Source organism: Tamandua tetradactyla, chromosome 4 (genome assembly GCF_023851605.1).
Source record: "Tamandua tetradactyla isolate mTamTet1 chromosome 4, mTamTet1.pri, whole genome shotgun sequence".
Classification (NCBI taxonomy): Eukaryota; Metazoa; Chordata; class Mammalia; order Pilosa; family Myrmecophagidae; genus Tamandua; species Tamandua tetradactyla.
Window position 1 is genome coordinate 170652881 of NC_135330.1, and position 18398 is coordinate 170671278.

An 18398-nucleotide genomic window follows, 5' to 3' on the forward strand; every position below is an offset into this window, starting at 1 on the left:
TTATCTTCAGGGCTTTAGAAAGCAGCAGTCCCACCCTTTCCAAAGGCATATACAGCAGTCTGCCTCACTCTGAATGCAACCCATGGGGGACACTGGGGAGACCACCTTTTTCTAGTCTCCACCTTCTTCAAGCATCAGGGTTGCATCTGGGCTCTCTGCTATCTCTGGGGTACACACTCAATCCCTCCACAACAATGTGGTGGTAGCCAGGCTCTTCCCACTCCCCAAGGAATGTGCTCCACCCTGTCCACGGCCTGAGGTTGCACAACTCTTCCACTGCAATGAGATGGAAAGCCCACCCTCTGCCTCTGGGGCAAAACTCACCCTGTCCAAGTGTTTGGGTGGGTCCACTCTCTTGGTCCATGTTTTCTTAACTATCAGACCTTAGCTTCCATAGTTCTGCCTCTGAAGTTACTTTTCCTCTAATGTGTCCCTTTTCTGCCCCTCTTAGTCCAGATTGGAAGTAGTTCCTTTTATACAGATCCCAGAACACTTTTGTTGGCTTTCTATGTAGTAGGCAAGGATCATGCTCATCAGACAAAAGGAGTTTCCACAAATCCTTCCTGGATAACTTCATCTTCAATTCTGGCTATTTCTGAAATGACTGACTGGTTCCATGTTTGGTTAAATCCTCATGTGATGCACTATTTTCTGGGGTCTCCCCTTCTGGAAGCCCAGAATTATCCAGACCATCAGCTTCTGGTTTCTTTATACCCAAGACTTCAGTTCTCAGCTTATCCCTTTCCTGTCACATTTCACTATAAGCTGCTAGGAGAAATCAGGCTGCACTTTCCACATTTAATTTAGAAACCTCTTCTGATAAATATCCAAGTTCATGGCTTTTAAAATCTGCCTTCTACTAGAACCACTAGTCAATTTCACCAGATTATCTGCCATTTTAAAACAAGGATTGCCTTCCTTCCAGTTTGCAATTACACACACTTCATTTCTGTCTAGAACCTCACACCAGAGGTATCTTTAGAGTCCACATTTCTACCAACAGTCTCTTTAAAGCATTCTAGGCCTTCTCTATCAAGCTCCTCAAAACACTTCCAGAATCTTCCCCTTATCCATTTAAAAAGTTCTTCCAACATTTTGGTATTTGCAAACTGCAGCAGCACCCCACTTCTGGTACCAAAATCTGTTCTAGTTTGCAAGCTGCTGGAATACGATATACCAGAATCAGAATGGCTTTTTAAAAAAAGGAAATATATTAAGTTACAAGTTGATAGTTCCAAGGCCATGAAAATGTCCAAATTAAAGCAAGGTTATAAAAATGTCCAATCTAAGGCATCCTAGGAAAGATACTTTAGTTCAAGAGGCTGATGACGTTCAGGGCTTTTCTCTCAGTTGGAAAGGCATGTGGTGAGGTCTGCTGGCTTTCTCTTCATGGCTTCCCCGGGGCTGTGTTGTTCAGTTGGCTTTGTTGATTCTGGTGGCTCTTGTGGCCTCTAAATCTTTTTCCAAAATGATTCCCTCTTAATGGGCTCCAATAGGCAACCTCACCTTGAATGGGTAGAGACACATTTTCATAGAAACCAGCTAATCAAAAGTTACCACACACAATTGGGTGGGTTGATTCTCCATGGAAACAATAAAAAGATTCCATTCAGAAATACTGAGTGAGGATTAAAGGACATGACTTTTCTGGGGTACATGATCGCTTCACACTGGCACATAAGGGTAAGTGAAACGTAAACTGTCAATAATTTTTATATGATATCAACATTTGGGAAATAGAATTTCAATACAATTCTATTTAATTATGCAACCCTGGAGTCAAGTCTTATTACCAAAGATAAACTAACTACATACGTGATAATTCCATAACTTTTGGCCAATTCAAATAATTTGAGAACTCATAAAACACCTCAACTGACTTATAGAAGAGTAAGTGATAAATATGGAATTCATATCATTATGCAAGCATTCGACTCTAATTTAAGTAAATGAAAATTTCTTTTCATTTACTGTGTAACATTAATTACACAGTAACATTAATGTGTAACATTTTAGTGGGCTTTCCTTTTCTAAAAAGAATAAGAAGCCATTAACACTTAATGCCAGAATTAAAAATTTTTTTTTAGTTATTTAGTAAATAAATTTTGTTCTCTGTTCCTTTCCCCCTTCTCAGCACACTCTCACACTTTCTCTCTCTCTTTCTCAACAATGGATATTGTGCTTGCTATACTTTTCCTCAAAAGATTAAACATCTGGACATCTGGTTCCTGGCAACATTAACATCTCACATAGCTTCATGGTGGCTTAACCCTCTAGTTATTGATCTATTTGGAAAACTTCAAAACAAATGCATCTTCCACATGAGACAGTGATGACTACAGATTAATAAATAGGTTGATTTTGTAAAATATCTCAAACACATGTATAAACGGAGTTGACCAAAGGAGCTTACACTTGCCAAACTTACTTTCTTATAATTGAGCACATCTTTGAAAGGAAAACAAAACTTTTCTCTCTGAAAATTGAACTATGACCTTATTTGCAAAACTATGCCTTAGTTATATGCTTCCAAATAGGACAGACACTGTCAAGGGAATAAAAAAGCTTGTTTTGGGCATCAGACAGGCCTGTGCTTTAACTGTCATTCTTTCATCAAAGTGGATAATATTAAGGGAGGCATTTAACCTCTTTCAGCCTGTTTCTTTACCTGTAGGAACTAATACTTACATTAAAGGGTTGCTTTGAATATTATGTTAACTAACCTAGGGATAAATACCTCTTGCAGAGCTTGGCACAGTGGAGGCACTTAATAAATGTTCATTCCTCTCCACTTTCTAAAATGCCTAATGGTCACTGTACAACCCAACAATCCTAAATCTTCTTGAATCCTGCTCCTCAAACAAACCAGGCAGCTTCTGCCACGTTATTCCATACTATCTGCCATCAAGACTTTCCTGTGAGGTTCCACTGTCATTGGCCCAGAACCCTCTCAATCCTTCTATAATGGCCTCAGCAAAACGCTTTTCCCCACCAGCTGCTCCTTTCCTTTGTTCATCTTCCAGGCCACCACTTGTGAATTTCTTATAGCTGATTTTTTTTTTTTGCTTTTGCAGAGTAATCATAGACAGCTGCAAGCTAATTAACCCCTCCAGGTGTCTCCCCTTAGGTTAAAATGTGGTGTGGCTAGGACACAAGGTGGTATGAACATGCAAGATATGTCATACACTATTTTGACTCATTTCTGTTAATTCTAGCATTGTTTTCCAGAATTTTGTAAAAGTCAGTTTGCTATCAACAATGAAATCCAGCACAAGGCATTCCTTCTAAACTGATTAAGAGAGGAAAACAATTTTGGTTTAGAAATCTATTTGACTTGAGAGTTTGATCAAAGACAAAAAAAAAAAAAAAGGAATTTTACAAACTGCTGATGCCTAAATTATCTCTTCTTAGTAATGAACGCAGTTTAGATTTTATTTTTGCCTACATGGTTCCTCTTTTTTGTTTTAGAACTTTCAGCAGCAACATCTTTTATATCAGATGTATTTGCAAGTATTAATCTATTGAAAAAAGTTTTGATCACCTGGTCTATTGCTGTTTTTGCAAAAGGCTGCACTCAACGTTCCACATCACTTCAAAATCCTACATTTTTATCTGAATTTTTTTTTCAGTAATAGGTCATTAGACAAAATTCTGAAGTCATGGCTGAATAATGTTGTAAATCATTCTCTTTTTTCCCCGGAATTTGATTTTTGTTTTATTAGAGAAGTTGTAAATGTACAAAAAAATCACACATAAAATACAGAGTTCCCATAACCCACCCAAGTTTCCTTTGCAAACACTCAATAATTAGTGGAGTGTGGGGATAGGGATGTGTCTAAGAGGGGGAACTATGCATGTGAGGGAGGGGATGGGGAGCCAATCTTGGAACTCTGTGTACTCTGTACAATTTTTCTGTAAACTAAAACCACTCTAAAAATAAAGCTTATTACTTAAGAAATAGATTCTTAGGTCCTACCTCACACTTAGTAAAATATACTGTGCATGTGGGACGATGCAACCATCGTAGTACCAGTTTGTGGATTCCTACTTGGGAATGGAATATAAGGTTCATTAGAATGTTATAGAAGTTAGAATTCTGTGGCCTCTCATTAGCTATGTCTCTCTTTAAGTTGAATTGTAGCACCCTTTAGGTCCCGATAATTAATTTACCTCAGTAATGTTATGATTCACACTTCCATTTTGAACAAGTTTGTGTTGACAAAGTCTATCTACCTTATTTCTTTGATCTGCCATTTAATCATAATTCTTGTTTACAAGGGAAAAAAAACTTTCAATGATAAATCCTGTTTGACAATTTATTTTTTGAAATCTAGTACAATCTTTAAGGCTAGCCAAAAATTTAATCATGCAACTGGTGCTCCAAAGCCTGAAATAAGCCATCAGATTCACCTTTTATAAGGAAATCAACTTATAAATAAGAATGATTTTTAATAAAGTGAAAAAAATATATAAGGCCATCCATCTCTGGTCCTGTATTAGAACTAGTAATGATAGTCAGTGGAACATAATTCCCTTGACACTGTATGAAATTGAATCAATTTCACCAACTAATCAGGTGGGGCAAGAAGGAATAATGTCATTTAGGAAAGCTCTGGCACAGCTCTTATCTCAAGGCTAATGAGGGCCAACGTGGGGGTGACTGCTGGCTCTCCTGCTGCTGCCTTCTCCTAACAAATTAGCTCCAGCTTAGCCAACATTGTTCTGGGGAAAGGAAGACGCTCTACCCCATAAGAGAAACTTTTCTAGAATAAGTGCTTCTAACCTGAGCCACATGGGACTATGAAAACACTTATGGAAGACAGAACTAGGGCAATGGAATTCAACAAAAAATGCTTACTGTAATCTATGTTAATTCTATATTTGGTTTCTGAAGGAAATTCCTTATCATGGAACAAGGGAAACCTGATACATTTTTGTTCAATAGAGATGAAAATGAAGAAATTTCACAGGATGAATATTTGTGATACTCATTGGTCAAAGCCAGGGGCCTTATCCCTGGCTCCAGGGATTGGTAAATGCCCACAGGAAGTATGCAACAGTGAGTCTTCAGGCATTTTTAAAGAGACTGTAATTTGCTTTCAGTAGATTCTTGAACAAGTTTTGTTTGTCAATACAAAATCTGTGCTAATCTATTCACATTTGTTTCACTTGAGTATCTGGCTTAATGTAGAAGCCATGTAATTTCAAATGAACAAAGAATTTAAAATACCAGAGTTGTATTTACATTTTCAATCACAAAATTTCCACAGAGTGATGATTAAATACAGCAATATAGCTAATGTAAAATTCTCCCAAACTTAATCCAACAGTCTTCAAGGGTACATGAAGCTCACTGAAATTTAGCAGAGACACCAAAAGATGTGTATCAAGCTTATTTCCTCCTTAAGACACCTAGGATGCGATGAGCTAACTGGGAATACAAGGGTAATACACACACACACACACACACACACACACACACACGCACGCATGCAACAACAGGTAGCGGTAAACAGAGTGAAATGTTGACTTTCATAACAAATGTTGTTGCCACAGTTCAGGTGGCAGGGAAACAAACCCCAGCTGATGTGGTGGGGGAAGTTACTTGAGGGCAGCAGGCAGAGGGTATCAGGCCTGGAGGAGGAAGGAGGCATTCCGGGAGAAGTGGTCCAAACAACCCAGGAGAAGAGAATGACCTACCGGTGTTCAGAAGAATACAGAGTACAGACAGCATCTCTTTTTACTTATGTATATGGAAAAAATACCTAGTATATATTTTTAATTCATTCCCATAAAATATGGAGAGGACTATGAATTTCTAGAACTTTTTAAAAAAAGAAACCAGCAGTTATTATGTCAAAATTATGCATTCCTTTTGACCCAGAAATTCAACTTCTAAGAATCTATTGCAAAGAATACTTACAGATATGCATAAGTCATCTCTGTGTGTGTGTCTGTAAAGTGTGCATTCATCACATTGCTTATTTCAGTAAAAGGTTGAAAACCACTTGTCTATCAACAAAGGAGCAATTGAAGGCACACATGAAAGTGATAAAGAAGAAAGAAAGAAGAAAGGAAAAGAGGGAGGGATGGGGGGAAATATACATAGGAGAATTTATTACTTTTTTCATTAACTACCTCTATATTACTTTTAGTATTACTTTTGAAATTTACAAGTATGTGAAATATAACTATGTACATGCTTTCTTGGAAATCCCTAGATATTGCTAATGAATATTGTCTTCTATATATAATATGAAAACAATCATTACTTTATGCCTTCAGAAATCCACTTTGAAAAATCTCCTTCTGTCATTGTCTGATGAAAAACTCACTCCGGCAGCTGTCTTTTCTAATTCATTTAACAAGAACTCCTGAACTGTGGCTAGACACCAGGCATTGGATATCCCTTTTTTTTTTTTAATCACCTTGCATTTTCTACCCTTAAGCCTCCTTTCTTCCAAACACTTTGAATAATATTCACACATTTAACTTCAGTTTAAGTAAGTCTGACCTGGTTCGAAAATCTAATGAAAGTAAAATACAGTCTCTTAAAAATGTCTGAACAGTCACTGTTGTATACACTCCATAGGCATTTACCAATCCATGGCGCCAGGGATAAGACCCCTGGATTTGACCAATGAGTCTCACAAATATTCATCGTGTGAAATTTCTTGATTTTCATCTCTATTGAACAAACATATATCCCTTGTCCATGATAAGGGATTTCCTTCAGAAATTAAATATAGAATTATCATAGTTTAGAGAAAGCATTTTTTGTTGAATTCTATTGCCCTAGTTCTCTCTTTCATAAGTGTTTTCATAAAAATCAATAAGTGATTCCAGTGGCAACATGAAACATAAATGCAGGCAAAACAATGCTTTGTTGCTTTCTCGGAAAATATTACAAATCTCAGTTACATAGTTACATATTAGTCTTTACTGTGGTTTTTTTTTTTTTGTAAATGGAATAAAATTGTACATTCTGTATGAATCACAGTTATAGATATGCAATAATTTTCTATTTTATATTCATTCTTAAAATTCTCATTTGATACCACATATAGCAATATGAGGTATGGTTCATTGGTGTTCATATCTGATGAGTAAATTTTTAATAGCATCACCAACAAAATTAAGTTATGTTCTATTATGATTTGAGTGAAAGTAATTTTCTTTTGTCATATTTTATGACCCTATTTAATATCAGATGTAATAAGAAACAAGTCATTTTAAAAATAATATAATGCCAAGAGAAAAAATACACAGGAATGAACTTTTAGGTGAAGCATGTTCTGGGTTAAAACGGAAACATTAGACCTATTATTTCTCATCAATATGTAATAAAACTGATTTATAACCCCCACAGAGAGCTGAGTCATATCTTACAGTCAATACTACCCAGGTCAAAGGGGGAAAGTACCAAAAAAGCAACAGTTAGATATATTTCCCCTCGGAAAAAAAAGGCCAATGCCAAATTTCAATGTCCATAAAAGCCTTTTTCAAAAATGACTTGAGAGTATATGGGAATCTCACAGGCTATAGACCACACGGATTTTCCCATTTTCTTTAAGGCCTAGTTAATTTACAGTCTTCAGAAAATATGTAGAAAGATTACAAGTCATTGCTTTAAATTTGTGTACATATCTAAAAATCCACACTTTAACATCTGTGAAACAGCTAATCTATAGTTTCTCTACCAAAAATTTTAAGAAAACCATGTTTTTATTTAAATAAAGAGGACTAATAAGATAAATATTCTTTGTATCACATCTCTAATAAAGAAATTAAATAATACGTATTTTTCAAATCAGAGTACATATAATCATACTCTGTTTTAGTTGAGGTATTTAGAAAATAAAATCAAATATTTATATATCAAAGTGAGAGATTAAATTCAAAAACAGAAGAAATTAATGCATGGAGCTACAGATTACATATAGTAAATACATATATCTTACAATTAAAATTTGAATTTAGTACCAGCTAGTGTAAGCCTGATTCCAATATAGCAAATAACGTTTTTTCTTTTTCAACACATTCTCTTCGATATTTCTAGACTATATTATGTATCATCTCTTTCTGAATCAAAGTGATTCATTTCTTCTACCATTGCTTCTAATCTTTGCCAAATGCCCACACTCAATACATCATCTTGTAAAACTTCACATCTTCCAGGTATATAATTTATTTATATTTAGATTCATATATGCAAGCAGTATTTATTATGTACCAACTGTCTGTCACATGGAATGCAAAGTATTAGGTAGATGCGCAGCCAGAGCTCCTTCGTTTGCAGTGGAAGTTGCCCTTCTCCTTTGGAATCATGCCTCTGCACAAAAACTTCAGAGAAGAAGGCAAAGGCAGATGATAGATTATTATGTGGGAGGACATATTTCTTCTCCTTGACTCTAAGATAGATTAGCTTCCTTGACAAACAGCAGGGAATGAAGGTTACCCACTGGGGCCTTCATAAACAACGGTGTGTTTGTAGCCTGAGAGCTCACAAGCACTAAGCCTCGGCACCTGTATGTGGCCACTGGGTGACTCTGGACAGATTAATTCTTTATCATCTCATTCTCCTCACTTATCAGTTGAGGATAATGATAACTTACAAGTTTATTTTGAGAATTAAAAATATAATGGATGGAAAGTGTATTCATTTGCTAATGCTACCAGAATGTGATATTCCAGAAATGGAATGGCCTTTTTTTAAAAAAATATTTTAATTACAAACAATGAACAAGCATACAAATATTCTTGACATACAAACATTCTCGACATACAAACATTCTTGACATGGTTACAGTCAATGGCTCACAATGTGATATACCAGAAATGCAATGGCCTTTAAAAAGGGAATTTAATAAGTTACTAGTTTACAGTTCTTAGGCCATGAATATGTCCAAACTAAGGTACCAGCAGGAGGTTACCTTTACTCAAGAAAGGCTGATGCTGTCTGGAACACCTCTGTCATCTGGGAAGGCACGTGGCTGCCATCTGCTGACCCTTGTTCCTGGTTCCATTGCTCCCAGCTTCTGATGCCAGTGGTTTCCTCTCTAAGTATCTGTAGGCTTCACTTAGCTCCTCTGGGACACAATTCTTTGTTCCCATTTGCTTAGCATCTCTGGAGAAGGCATATGGCAGTGTCTGCTGGGCTCTGCCCATGTCTAGACATCTGCTCTCTCTGTCAGCACTCCAAGCATCTCCAAACATCCTGTCTCTGTCAGCTCTGAAGCAACTGTTCTCCAAGCATCTGCATCAGCTCTGAATGCTCTCCAAAATGTTTCCCCTTTTAAAAGCTTTGAGTAAACTAATCAAGACCCACCTAGAATGGGTGGAGTCACATCTCCATCTAACCAAAAGGTCATACCCACAGTTGGGCACATCACATGTCTGTGGAGATAATCTAATCAAAGTTTCCACCCTATAGTATTGAATCAGGATTAAAAGAAATGGCTGCCCCTGAAAGATTGGGTCAGGATTAAAACACAGCTTTTCTGGGGTACATAGTAGTTTTAAACTGGCATAGAAAGCCTTTTGCCTGGTGCCAGATACATAGCAAGCAATCAATAAATGACAGCAGTGGGAATCATAAGTACTGATACTAATTACAATAATAAAAACTGGTTGTTGGACAATAGTCAACGTAAGAACATGCATCATGTTTGTTATTTCCTGGCTTTACCTACTTTTGATTACTATATGTAAATAATAGGGAAAATAGTCTACTATATACAGTTCATGTAGTATTAAAAGCATATTAAAAAGCAATATAATTTAAATGTCTTTTTATTTGCTATGTCCAGAATTTCCTGATTTATAGTTTGATTTTGCTCATGTGCTTCCTTTATCTGGTGTATGTTGTTTCAATCAGGTTTAATTTATTCTGGTTTTTTTTTTTTAATTGGGCTTTTGTCTTTTATCCTTAAGATTCTAAAGATGATTAATGAAAAATGTCTGATATGTATTTACTTTGAAAGTGACTTCCCAGGGTTAGTTTAATCACTAACTGACATTAAATTGCTCAAAGATACCTGACTGTACAATCAATGGGTAGTTCAAAATACAACTAGTTTTGTACTGATCTCCTGTACCACATTTCTTACCTTCTTTTGAAAGAGCATGACAAGAAGATTACCAATTTAATGATGTTGCTGTGATTCCTTTCCCAGGTAGATTTGTTGATTTTTTTAACTGTAATATCATATTTGTTTGGATAGTTGTCTTCTCCATCAGTATTCCACCAATGGTGAAAATGTAAATATCCTATTACAAAATTAAGGACAAAACTAAATTTGGAAAATTATATTTGAATTTTCTTCATAATAAAACATTGATTTGAAATGTAAAAAAATTGGGGGGGGGGAGATAGCAAGTTATAGCAAAAATCTGTGTATCATGAGAATTGCCTCTAAGTTCGCTGTAACTTGTCATTTGCTCTGGTGCTCTGTCTCCCCAACTATAAAACTGTTTAATTAAACCACATGATTGTATCATCTTTTAGAGTTCTAAATTCCTGTAATTTCATTTTCAGTGCTAGTACAGAAAATTTCAATGAATTCTCTGTTATGCTGGCTGCATGTTCCACATGTTTCTAAGCATGCAATAATACAGATGTGAGAGGCTCAAAGTGGGGTAGCATTCAGAAAATGGAAGTAGGACAAAATTTCCAAATAGGATAAGTTGTAATTTTTTGGTTTCACATCTTTCTTGTGATTTTTTGGTTTCACCTGTCTCCAAAACTTCTCACTTTAAGATTACTCCCCACTTTTCCACAAGCTCACAATAATCATGGAATGTGAACATCTGCTGAAAAGATCTCCAAATATTTTTCAATAATATAAATTCCTCAGTGGGTTTGGAACTTGGGAGATATGACATTTTAAGTTCATAGGCTAATGTCTTATATAGAATGTGTTAGTTGAGCATATTTAAGAATGAGCCATAGGGAATATACCCAGAAATAAGGACAGAAGGGTGTATGAAATGGAAGGGAGTAATAGAGAAATAGCCAGTGTGTTAGTTAGGGACCTCCAGAGAAATAGAACCAACTGGAAAGATCTGTAAATATGAGATGTATAAAGGTGTCTCATGCAACCATGGGAATGGAAGAGTCCAAAATCCATAGGGCACGTGGTGAAGCTGGCAGCTCCAATGAAAGGTCTGGATGGACACCACAGGAGAGGCTTACTGATGAAGAAGCAATGAAAGAGTCTCTCTTCTTCTTTAAAAGCCTTCAAATAATTGATTATCTTGTAGGGGACAAGCCTTGGTTGATCGCAGATGTAATCAGCCACAGATGCAATCGACTACCTGAAGATTTAACACACCAGCCTTCTGATTTATCAACCAATGACAAAATGCCCTTGCAGTAATGGTCAGGCCAGTGCTTGCCTGATCAGACAACTGGGCATCATCGCTTGGCCAAGCTGACCCCAGAGCCTAACCATCAGAGCCAGCATCTCTGGTTGGCATGATGATTTAAGAGACACCAGAAAATAAACCACTGAGCACTGCAGGCTTTATGAAATTGCTTGGCCTCGGCTTCTGCACAGTGCCCAACAGGCACTTTTCTATCCCTCTGTGTAGGAGGGCCTGTTGCAAGGCTGCTAAAAGAAAGGGATCACTACCTCAAATACAAAGGAATAAATAAAATTAAATACCTGTGAGACTTAATGGAAACTATAGAAAATTCAATGGCCAGGCTAAATGTTAAGATTCTAAAGAGACAGATAAAGACAGAAGAGAGGGCATTTCTGAAAGTGGCCAGAGAGAAATAATTGATGAATGAGGACCAAACAGCACCACAAATTTGCCCTCTAGAATTCTATGCGTTCATTAGAAGTAAATATAATTTGGGATAGTCATTAACATGGGACTAAAACAAGGTTAAGAACCCCTGTCCCTTTTCCTCTCTACTCTTTCTTGCTGGGGAGTCCTAAACACCCTGAGTAGTAAACTGCTGTAAGCAAAAGGAAACATCAGACACTGGCGTGTTAGTCTGCTAGCTTCTATATCCTGCCCTCCCTTATAAAGTTGTTTTTCTTCAAATCACAGGCAAAGATGCACTTATGAATTCCATTGTGGCTCTAATTTCTAGCCCATTATGTGTTTGCTCTGGACTAGACACTGTCCCGTATAACCTCTGTGTTAGGTCTATTACCCCATTTTGCAGATGAAGAAATTGTGGCAAGAGAGGTTAATGACTTTTCTCAAGGTCACCACACCACCATATAGCAGAACCATGATCCAAACCCCAGAACCATTGCTTTGAACCTCTGGGCTTTGAGCAGAACTCAACTAAAAAGGAGTCTTATGCTCGTCTTCTTTTCAAATACACTGTAGCAAAGAGAATACAATTCTTTAGATTTTAAAAACATATTAATATTACATTTCTTTTGAAAGACAAAATCAAGGTCTAAGAAAACTTGATTCCATTATTTTTACTCTTATGGAAATGACTTTCTGGGTCATGAGCATAGCTAACATTATTTTGATTTACTTTATAGAATTAATATTTGGCTTTTTAATATATTCACATGGCACATATACATATTCCTCCATTAAATGTTTCATGTACTGTATAAATGATGCACATTTTATGGCTAAGTATAAACATTAAGGCCACCAACATCATTACACCACCTCCCTGTTTGTCTTCCGCTCTATTCTAAATATTCATAATTTATTATATTTGCATCATATTCTCTAAATCCCTCAGTTGTATTGGCTCTGTTCCTACATAGAATAGATACTAAGCTCAGAACCAGTCCCTTTTACAGATGAATTACCTTCGTCTTTTGATTGGCTGAGTTTCTATAAGAAGATTTCATGTGAAATGTAATGTGAATTCTTGCCTCTTCTAAAGTGTTCAGAAACAGTTTGGCATGTTCTTTCCTAAAGTCTTTGTGGTTGTGTATTATTACATCCCAGAGTTATTTATTGACTTGAAGACTTTTCAACTCTCTCTGATTTCTCCCTCTTAGAGTTGATTTGATCATTTTTTTCTCAATACTCAAACTTGAGCTTTGAATTCTAGCAACTATATTTGGATATGTCTCAGTGTGATTTGCTCTACATCCATTTACTAACCATATTAGTGAGGGTTCTCTAGGGAAACAGAACTGACAGAAGATATCTATAAATATTATGAGATTTTATAAGAATTGTGTCACATGACTTTGGGGATGCACAAGTTCACACTATGTCAGGCAGGCTGCAAGCCAGGTTCTGATGAAGGTCCTTGATGAATTCTCCAGAAGAAGCTGGTTGGCTTAAGTAGAGATGAAGTATCTCTTTTTTGAATGTTTAAATCATCACTTCTTTTAGAAACTTCAACTGATTAGATGAGATACCTCCCATTGTGGAAGGCAATCTCATCACTTGATTGGAGCTGTAATCAGCCCTAGATACACTCTCCTTACTGGTGATATAAGTCCATGAAATGTTCTCACAGTAACAATCACGCTAATGCTTTCTCGACCAAACAACTGGGCACCATAATCTGGCCAAGTGGGCACATGAACTTAACCTCACAGTCCATCCCTTATCAACCTGGAAAACATACACAGCACTTTAAACCATACTTTATCTCTAAATAAAAACAATAACTTACGGTTTTGCCTACTAATACTCAACTGTCCTGTGTACAACTGGAAATGTACAAAACCTCCCCAAATAGGGTGCAAGTCCTTGGGTAGCTTTCACTCTTAAAACTGATATACTATAACTTAAATACTATGGCATGAAGCTAACACAACTTATTTCATATGATAAGGGGATGAGATAGGGAAGAAAACAAATATATTTGCCATGCACATATACAAACATACTTATCACAAAACAAACTCAGATTTTTTGTCTCACATAGTGGACTGTTGTATTCTTCCAGTCCAATCTGCTATTTTAGAATATCAGTATTCTAATTCTCCCAACTCTAAGATCCATAGTAGCCAGAGTCCTTTCAGGAAGTTTTCTAATCCCTGAACTATCAAAGTCTTGGTCCTTTAATGTTGTGGTCTATAGTTACAGGTTTTTGATTATCCTTTAAGACGGAATTTGCAGTTCTATTTCTCCGTTTCTTTAATGTTCAGCTGATTTGAGAGATGCAGTGGGGCAAAGATGTCTGTACCCTGTAACTTTACAATAGGGACTCTAATTTTTCAACTTAATGACTTTGGCTTTTAAAATATTTTTAAAATTGAGTGCTCAACATCATTACTATCAAATTTTAATGAGACATAAAGCTATTTATGAATGAAGTTTTATAAGTGAGTTGAAATTCAATGGCAATTTGATTAGTAATAAAAAGAGGAAAAGAAATGTGGTTCCTTTTAATTAATAGTGATTACTTACATATACAAGTACATCAGACAATTTATACACACAATTAGGTACCTAATTGCATCTTAAATTCAACTTCATGCTTAAAGAGATGACTAACAGGTCTAATGAAATCATTTCTTTCTCTCGTTTTGTAGGAAACATTGTCTTTTGTTTTAGTAAGAACTTTAAAAATAATCTAAAACTGCAGTTTGTGTACGTTCAGAGGTACTTAACACCAGGAAGTAGCTATCACTTGTAACCTGTACTATGGTGGTCATTTTTAAAGTTTTTGATTATAGTCAACATTTCATCATCTAGCTCTAGGCCACATAATGAAGATAAATTCAGTCATCATTTGAGAAAAAGAAGCAAACAGACCCAGTGAAGCTTGCATACAAGGGGAAGCCATGAGGAATAGTAATCACTGCCACAAAAATCAGACAAACTCAGGGTATAGAACAGCAAGAAAACAACTTAATTTTCTATTATGTCTACCTCCTAACCCAATCTGGACCTGTTACCAGTGAATTCAAAAGCATAGAAACTTTGTTCAGTCACTTAGTACACATTTATGGAGGTCTCTCTGTGAGCCAGGCCTTGCCTCAGGCCCAGGAGACATGAAGATGAAAGGGCACCCTTCCTATTTTCAAGTCGTTTCAATCCTTGGGAGAGAAATGTGCAAATAAACAGGACAGCTACAGTAAGCTAATTGCTTCAGCAGAGTCCCACTGTCCCAGGACAACTCCCCCGGAACAGGTCTTTCAAGCCCATGATCTCTCTAAGACTTTCTCTCTGAAAGAGAGATTTTACCCTAAATTAGTTGAAGCCATTACAAGTCACAATAAAGAAAGAAGACGCAACTTGACTATCATGCAGCCTTTTGAAATGAGGCACAATTTCTGCTTTAAATGGTCAAGATGTGATTTAATTTAGCAAGATGACATAAAAGGAGTGGAGGTTTCTTGTGCAAGGTCAGCCTCACCCCTGAATGCCGTTATCTGTTCATATAAGATGTGGATATGCCAAGTTAGTCCCCTGAAATAAAGCATTGTGGGCTCTAGCAAGCCATGCATTCTAGTCTGTACCTTACATACAAAGATTGCAGGATCTTGTTCAACACAGCCTACCAAATCAATATATCTCATCTCCCATGCCACCTCAGTGATTCCCTGCTCATCCCTCACAGTCATTTGGTACAGTCTGTAAGAGGCCCTTGTGTTTTTGTGATGGGGGAAGGATGTCAGATTGGTTCTAAAGGCAGATAAATTGAAGAGAGTGCAGTAAATTGAAACTGAAATGCTTCACATCTGACGGCTTCTAGTTTCTCTGTGAAACAGGAAACAGTTTCATTAGCTAAAAGAGATGGAAGAGTATTGTCTTACTACAATGCGAGAAACATATGTTGCTTCCTGTATCAGGGCATATTAAAAAATAAGACTAAAAATTTTACAATGGTATTTGCAAAATTTGGTTTTGTTTCTCTATACTGACTATTTGTGCTTTGTAGGCAAAGTTCAGTACTACACTCTGTATCCAGGCCATAGCCGTGTCGCTCAGTTCATTCATCAGGAGATTATACCAGAATCAATGAAAGACCTTCATATATTCTTTCTGAGAGTCCAAAACTTAGCCTGGAGCTCAATATATCATCCTGCAGAACACCATCCTGGAGCCGCTACAGTATTATGGCTGGAGTGGGAATAAGAATTTATTGGGCCCTTTTTCTGATGTTGGGAGGTTCCTTGGCTGGGTTCACAGTCATCCCTGTCCGGAGTGGACAGTGGCTGAAGCTGTCTTCCCCGGCTCTGAAAACCTCCACCACACAGCTGCCCCACAGGTGCAAAAACCACATTAAAAGTCAGCAAATAGATTTGGTTTTCTAAAAATCACAACCAGCTTCTTGGAGGATTTTTCTCTTAGACCCTCAGTAAAGGTTTCCAGAACTCTTTTAAGTGTATCTGGGACTTGAAACTTGAAGGAAAAATCATTTTAAAAAAATTCATAAATATTCTTCAGGCAAAAAATAATTATTTGAATTCCATGTTTTGCTTTGCTTTTTTTTTGCTTCAATAATGAAATATGTGCAAGTTGCATAGAATTATAATAAAACCATATAAATAAATTAAAACACTAAGTTCTTTCATTATTGTGTGTAATGGCACATTTCAGGACTTAATAGGATAAGCCAAGAGAAACATATTCATTTTAGCACATCATATTCATGTATAAGCATTTCTCAGGCATTTATTATATAGGTGAATTCATATTCATGAAGCATTTTATTAGCTATTAAGGTATTAGGTATCTTCTGTTCCAGGAGCACTTTTCAACTCTCATACATGCATCACTGCCTAATAGGACAGTTATTTAAAATTTATCTCTCCCACTAGGGTATATTTATGTGAAGAAAGAGTTCAAATGTTGCTTATTTTTGAATCACCAACCCCCGAGATTTGCTCCACAAATATTTTTAAGTGCTATAACTAAGAATCAAAATAGTTTGAAATTAGAGCTATTTTATTCTGCAAAGACTTTGCTGCCATATACACAGGCACAGCCTGTGGGCTGCAGACTATAGAGTAGAATACATTACAGTACAGCTACAGAATTAAAATTTGTATTTGTGTTTCTTAAAATACTATATTGCGTATGAACATAAAGTATCAATTAAGCAACCATTCTCTCCATTTCATAAACATTTAAAAATAGAAACTGAAAATGTGTTTTATCAGTAAGACAGACCTATCTCATTAAAGCCACTGTAGCCCAGCTCTTGCCTGCTAAGTCCCAGATCTTCGAGGTCCATGCATTTAAATCCTGGTGGGCACTGGTAGCCTTCTTCCAGTTCGGGAGAGCAGTGTGTATCTGGGATAGCTAAACTATTCCAGGTCACATTTCTGTGAACAACACACAAAAGGGTTAGACAACTTCGACACTAGCAAGCATTGGTTAAAATGAATAATGTAATCACTCTTCATTAGTAACTGCTGTGTGTGGACACAGATATAAGATTCATGATCCATGAATGGTATTCACAACATTAATGACATATTAAATATTTTCAAATGCCACATGATTCATCCTCCTAATAGCTTTTTATAAGAATATTATGATCCTTTTAATGTTCTTGAAGACCAAGACCCAGATAAGTGAAGGAATTTTCCTATAGATAGGCACAACATGTTAACTTGTCTGGGGATCCCTCCTTGATATTCACAAAAATACCTGTCCTCTGTGGGTTTTGATTTTTTACTTCTTCACTTCCTAATCACATTACCTGGTGACAGGATGATGGTCATCTACTGTATGATACAAATATTAAGTCTCAATAGTTATACTTGACTTTCTGCTATGTTGGCCAGATGTGCATTCAGAAAGAAAACCAGGCATATTTCTACAGAGAGTTTAAAGGACCTAAATGTATCACATCAGAAAGAGGGAGAGTATGGGGTGATTTAGCAGCAGTTCCAAGAATAGTAAAGTCTTCTAGGTGGATAGTGACATAATTCCTTTTTATCTTTCGTAAGGACAGACTAGAGATTAAGGTGATACAGAAAGATTTAGATATGCAACAACTTTCTTGATAGCAAGTACTGGTAACCATTGGAATAGCTGTTGCAGAATCTCATTCTGGACTGATCTTAAAAATGGGCCCCAAATGACTGCTATCTGAGGTAATTCAATGGATAGTGGGGAGGCCAAACCTAAGCTATATGATTTCACAAGCCGTCTAAACCTCTGGTTTTATTGTAGTCATTTTCCATGACATCAATGTCTCTAAGCATTTCTTAGAAAATTTCTAAGCCCTAGGGCATCTCCATCCCTCAGTATGGCCAAATTCAGACAACTTTTGTATTAATTTTTTTTTCTTTAATGCCATCTTACATTCAATTTGACTCTTTTCTCCCCTTATGTTATATTCTTTCTCTAGAGTCTAATGCCTACCTCGTCACAATCATTTGTCTTCTTAAGGCCACCACACACACACAGACACACACACCTGCCCAATTTCACACACACACACCCCTACACAATTTCACACATACATACACACCTACACAGTTTCTCAC

The 18398-nt window shown here is 36.5% G+C and overlaps 1 protein-coding gene across 1 annotated transcript in view; it reads right to left on the bottom strand.

Annotated features, from left to right (window-relative positions):
- Positions 1–18398, bottom strand: part of NALCN (sodium leak channel, non-selective) — a 326977-nt gene that overhangs the window by 261899 nt on the left and 46680 nt on the right. Inside the window, exon 6 of the mRNA XM_077155855.1 lies at positions 17071–17225. Within this exon, the coding sequence (XP_077011970.1) occupies positions 17071–17225 (155 nt within the window). The remainder of the gene's footprint in view (positions 1–17070; positions 17226–18398) is intronic.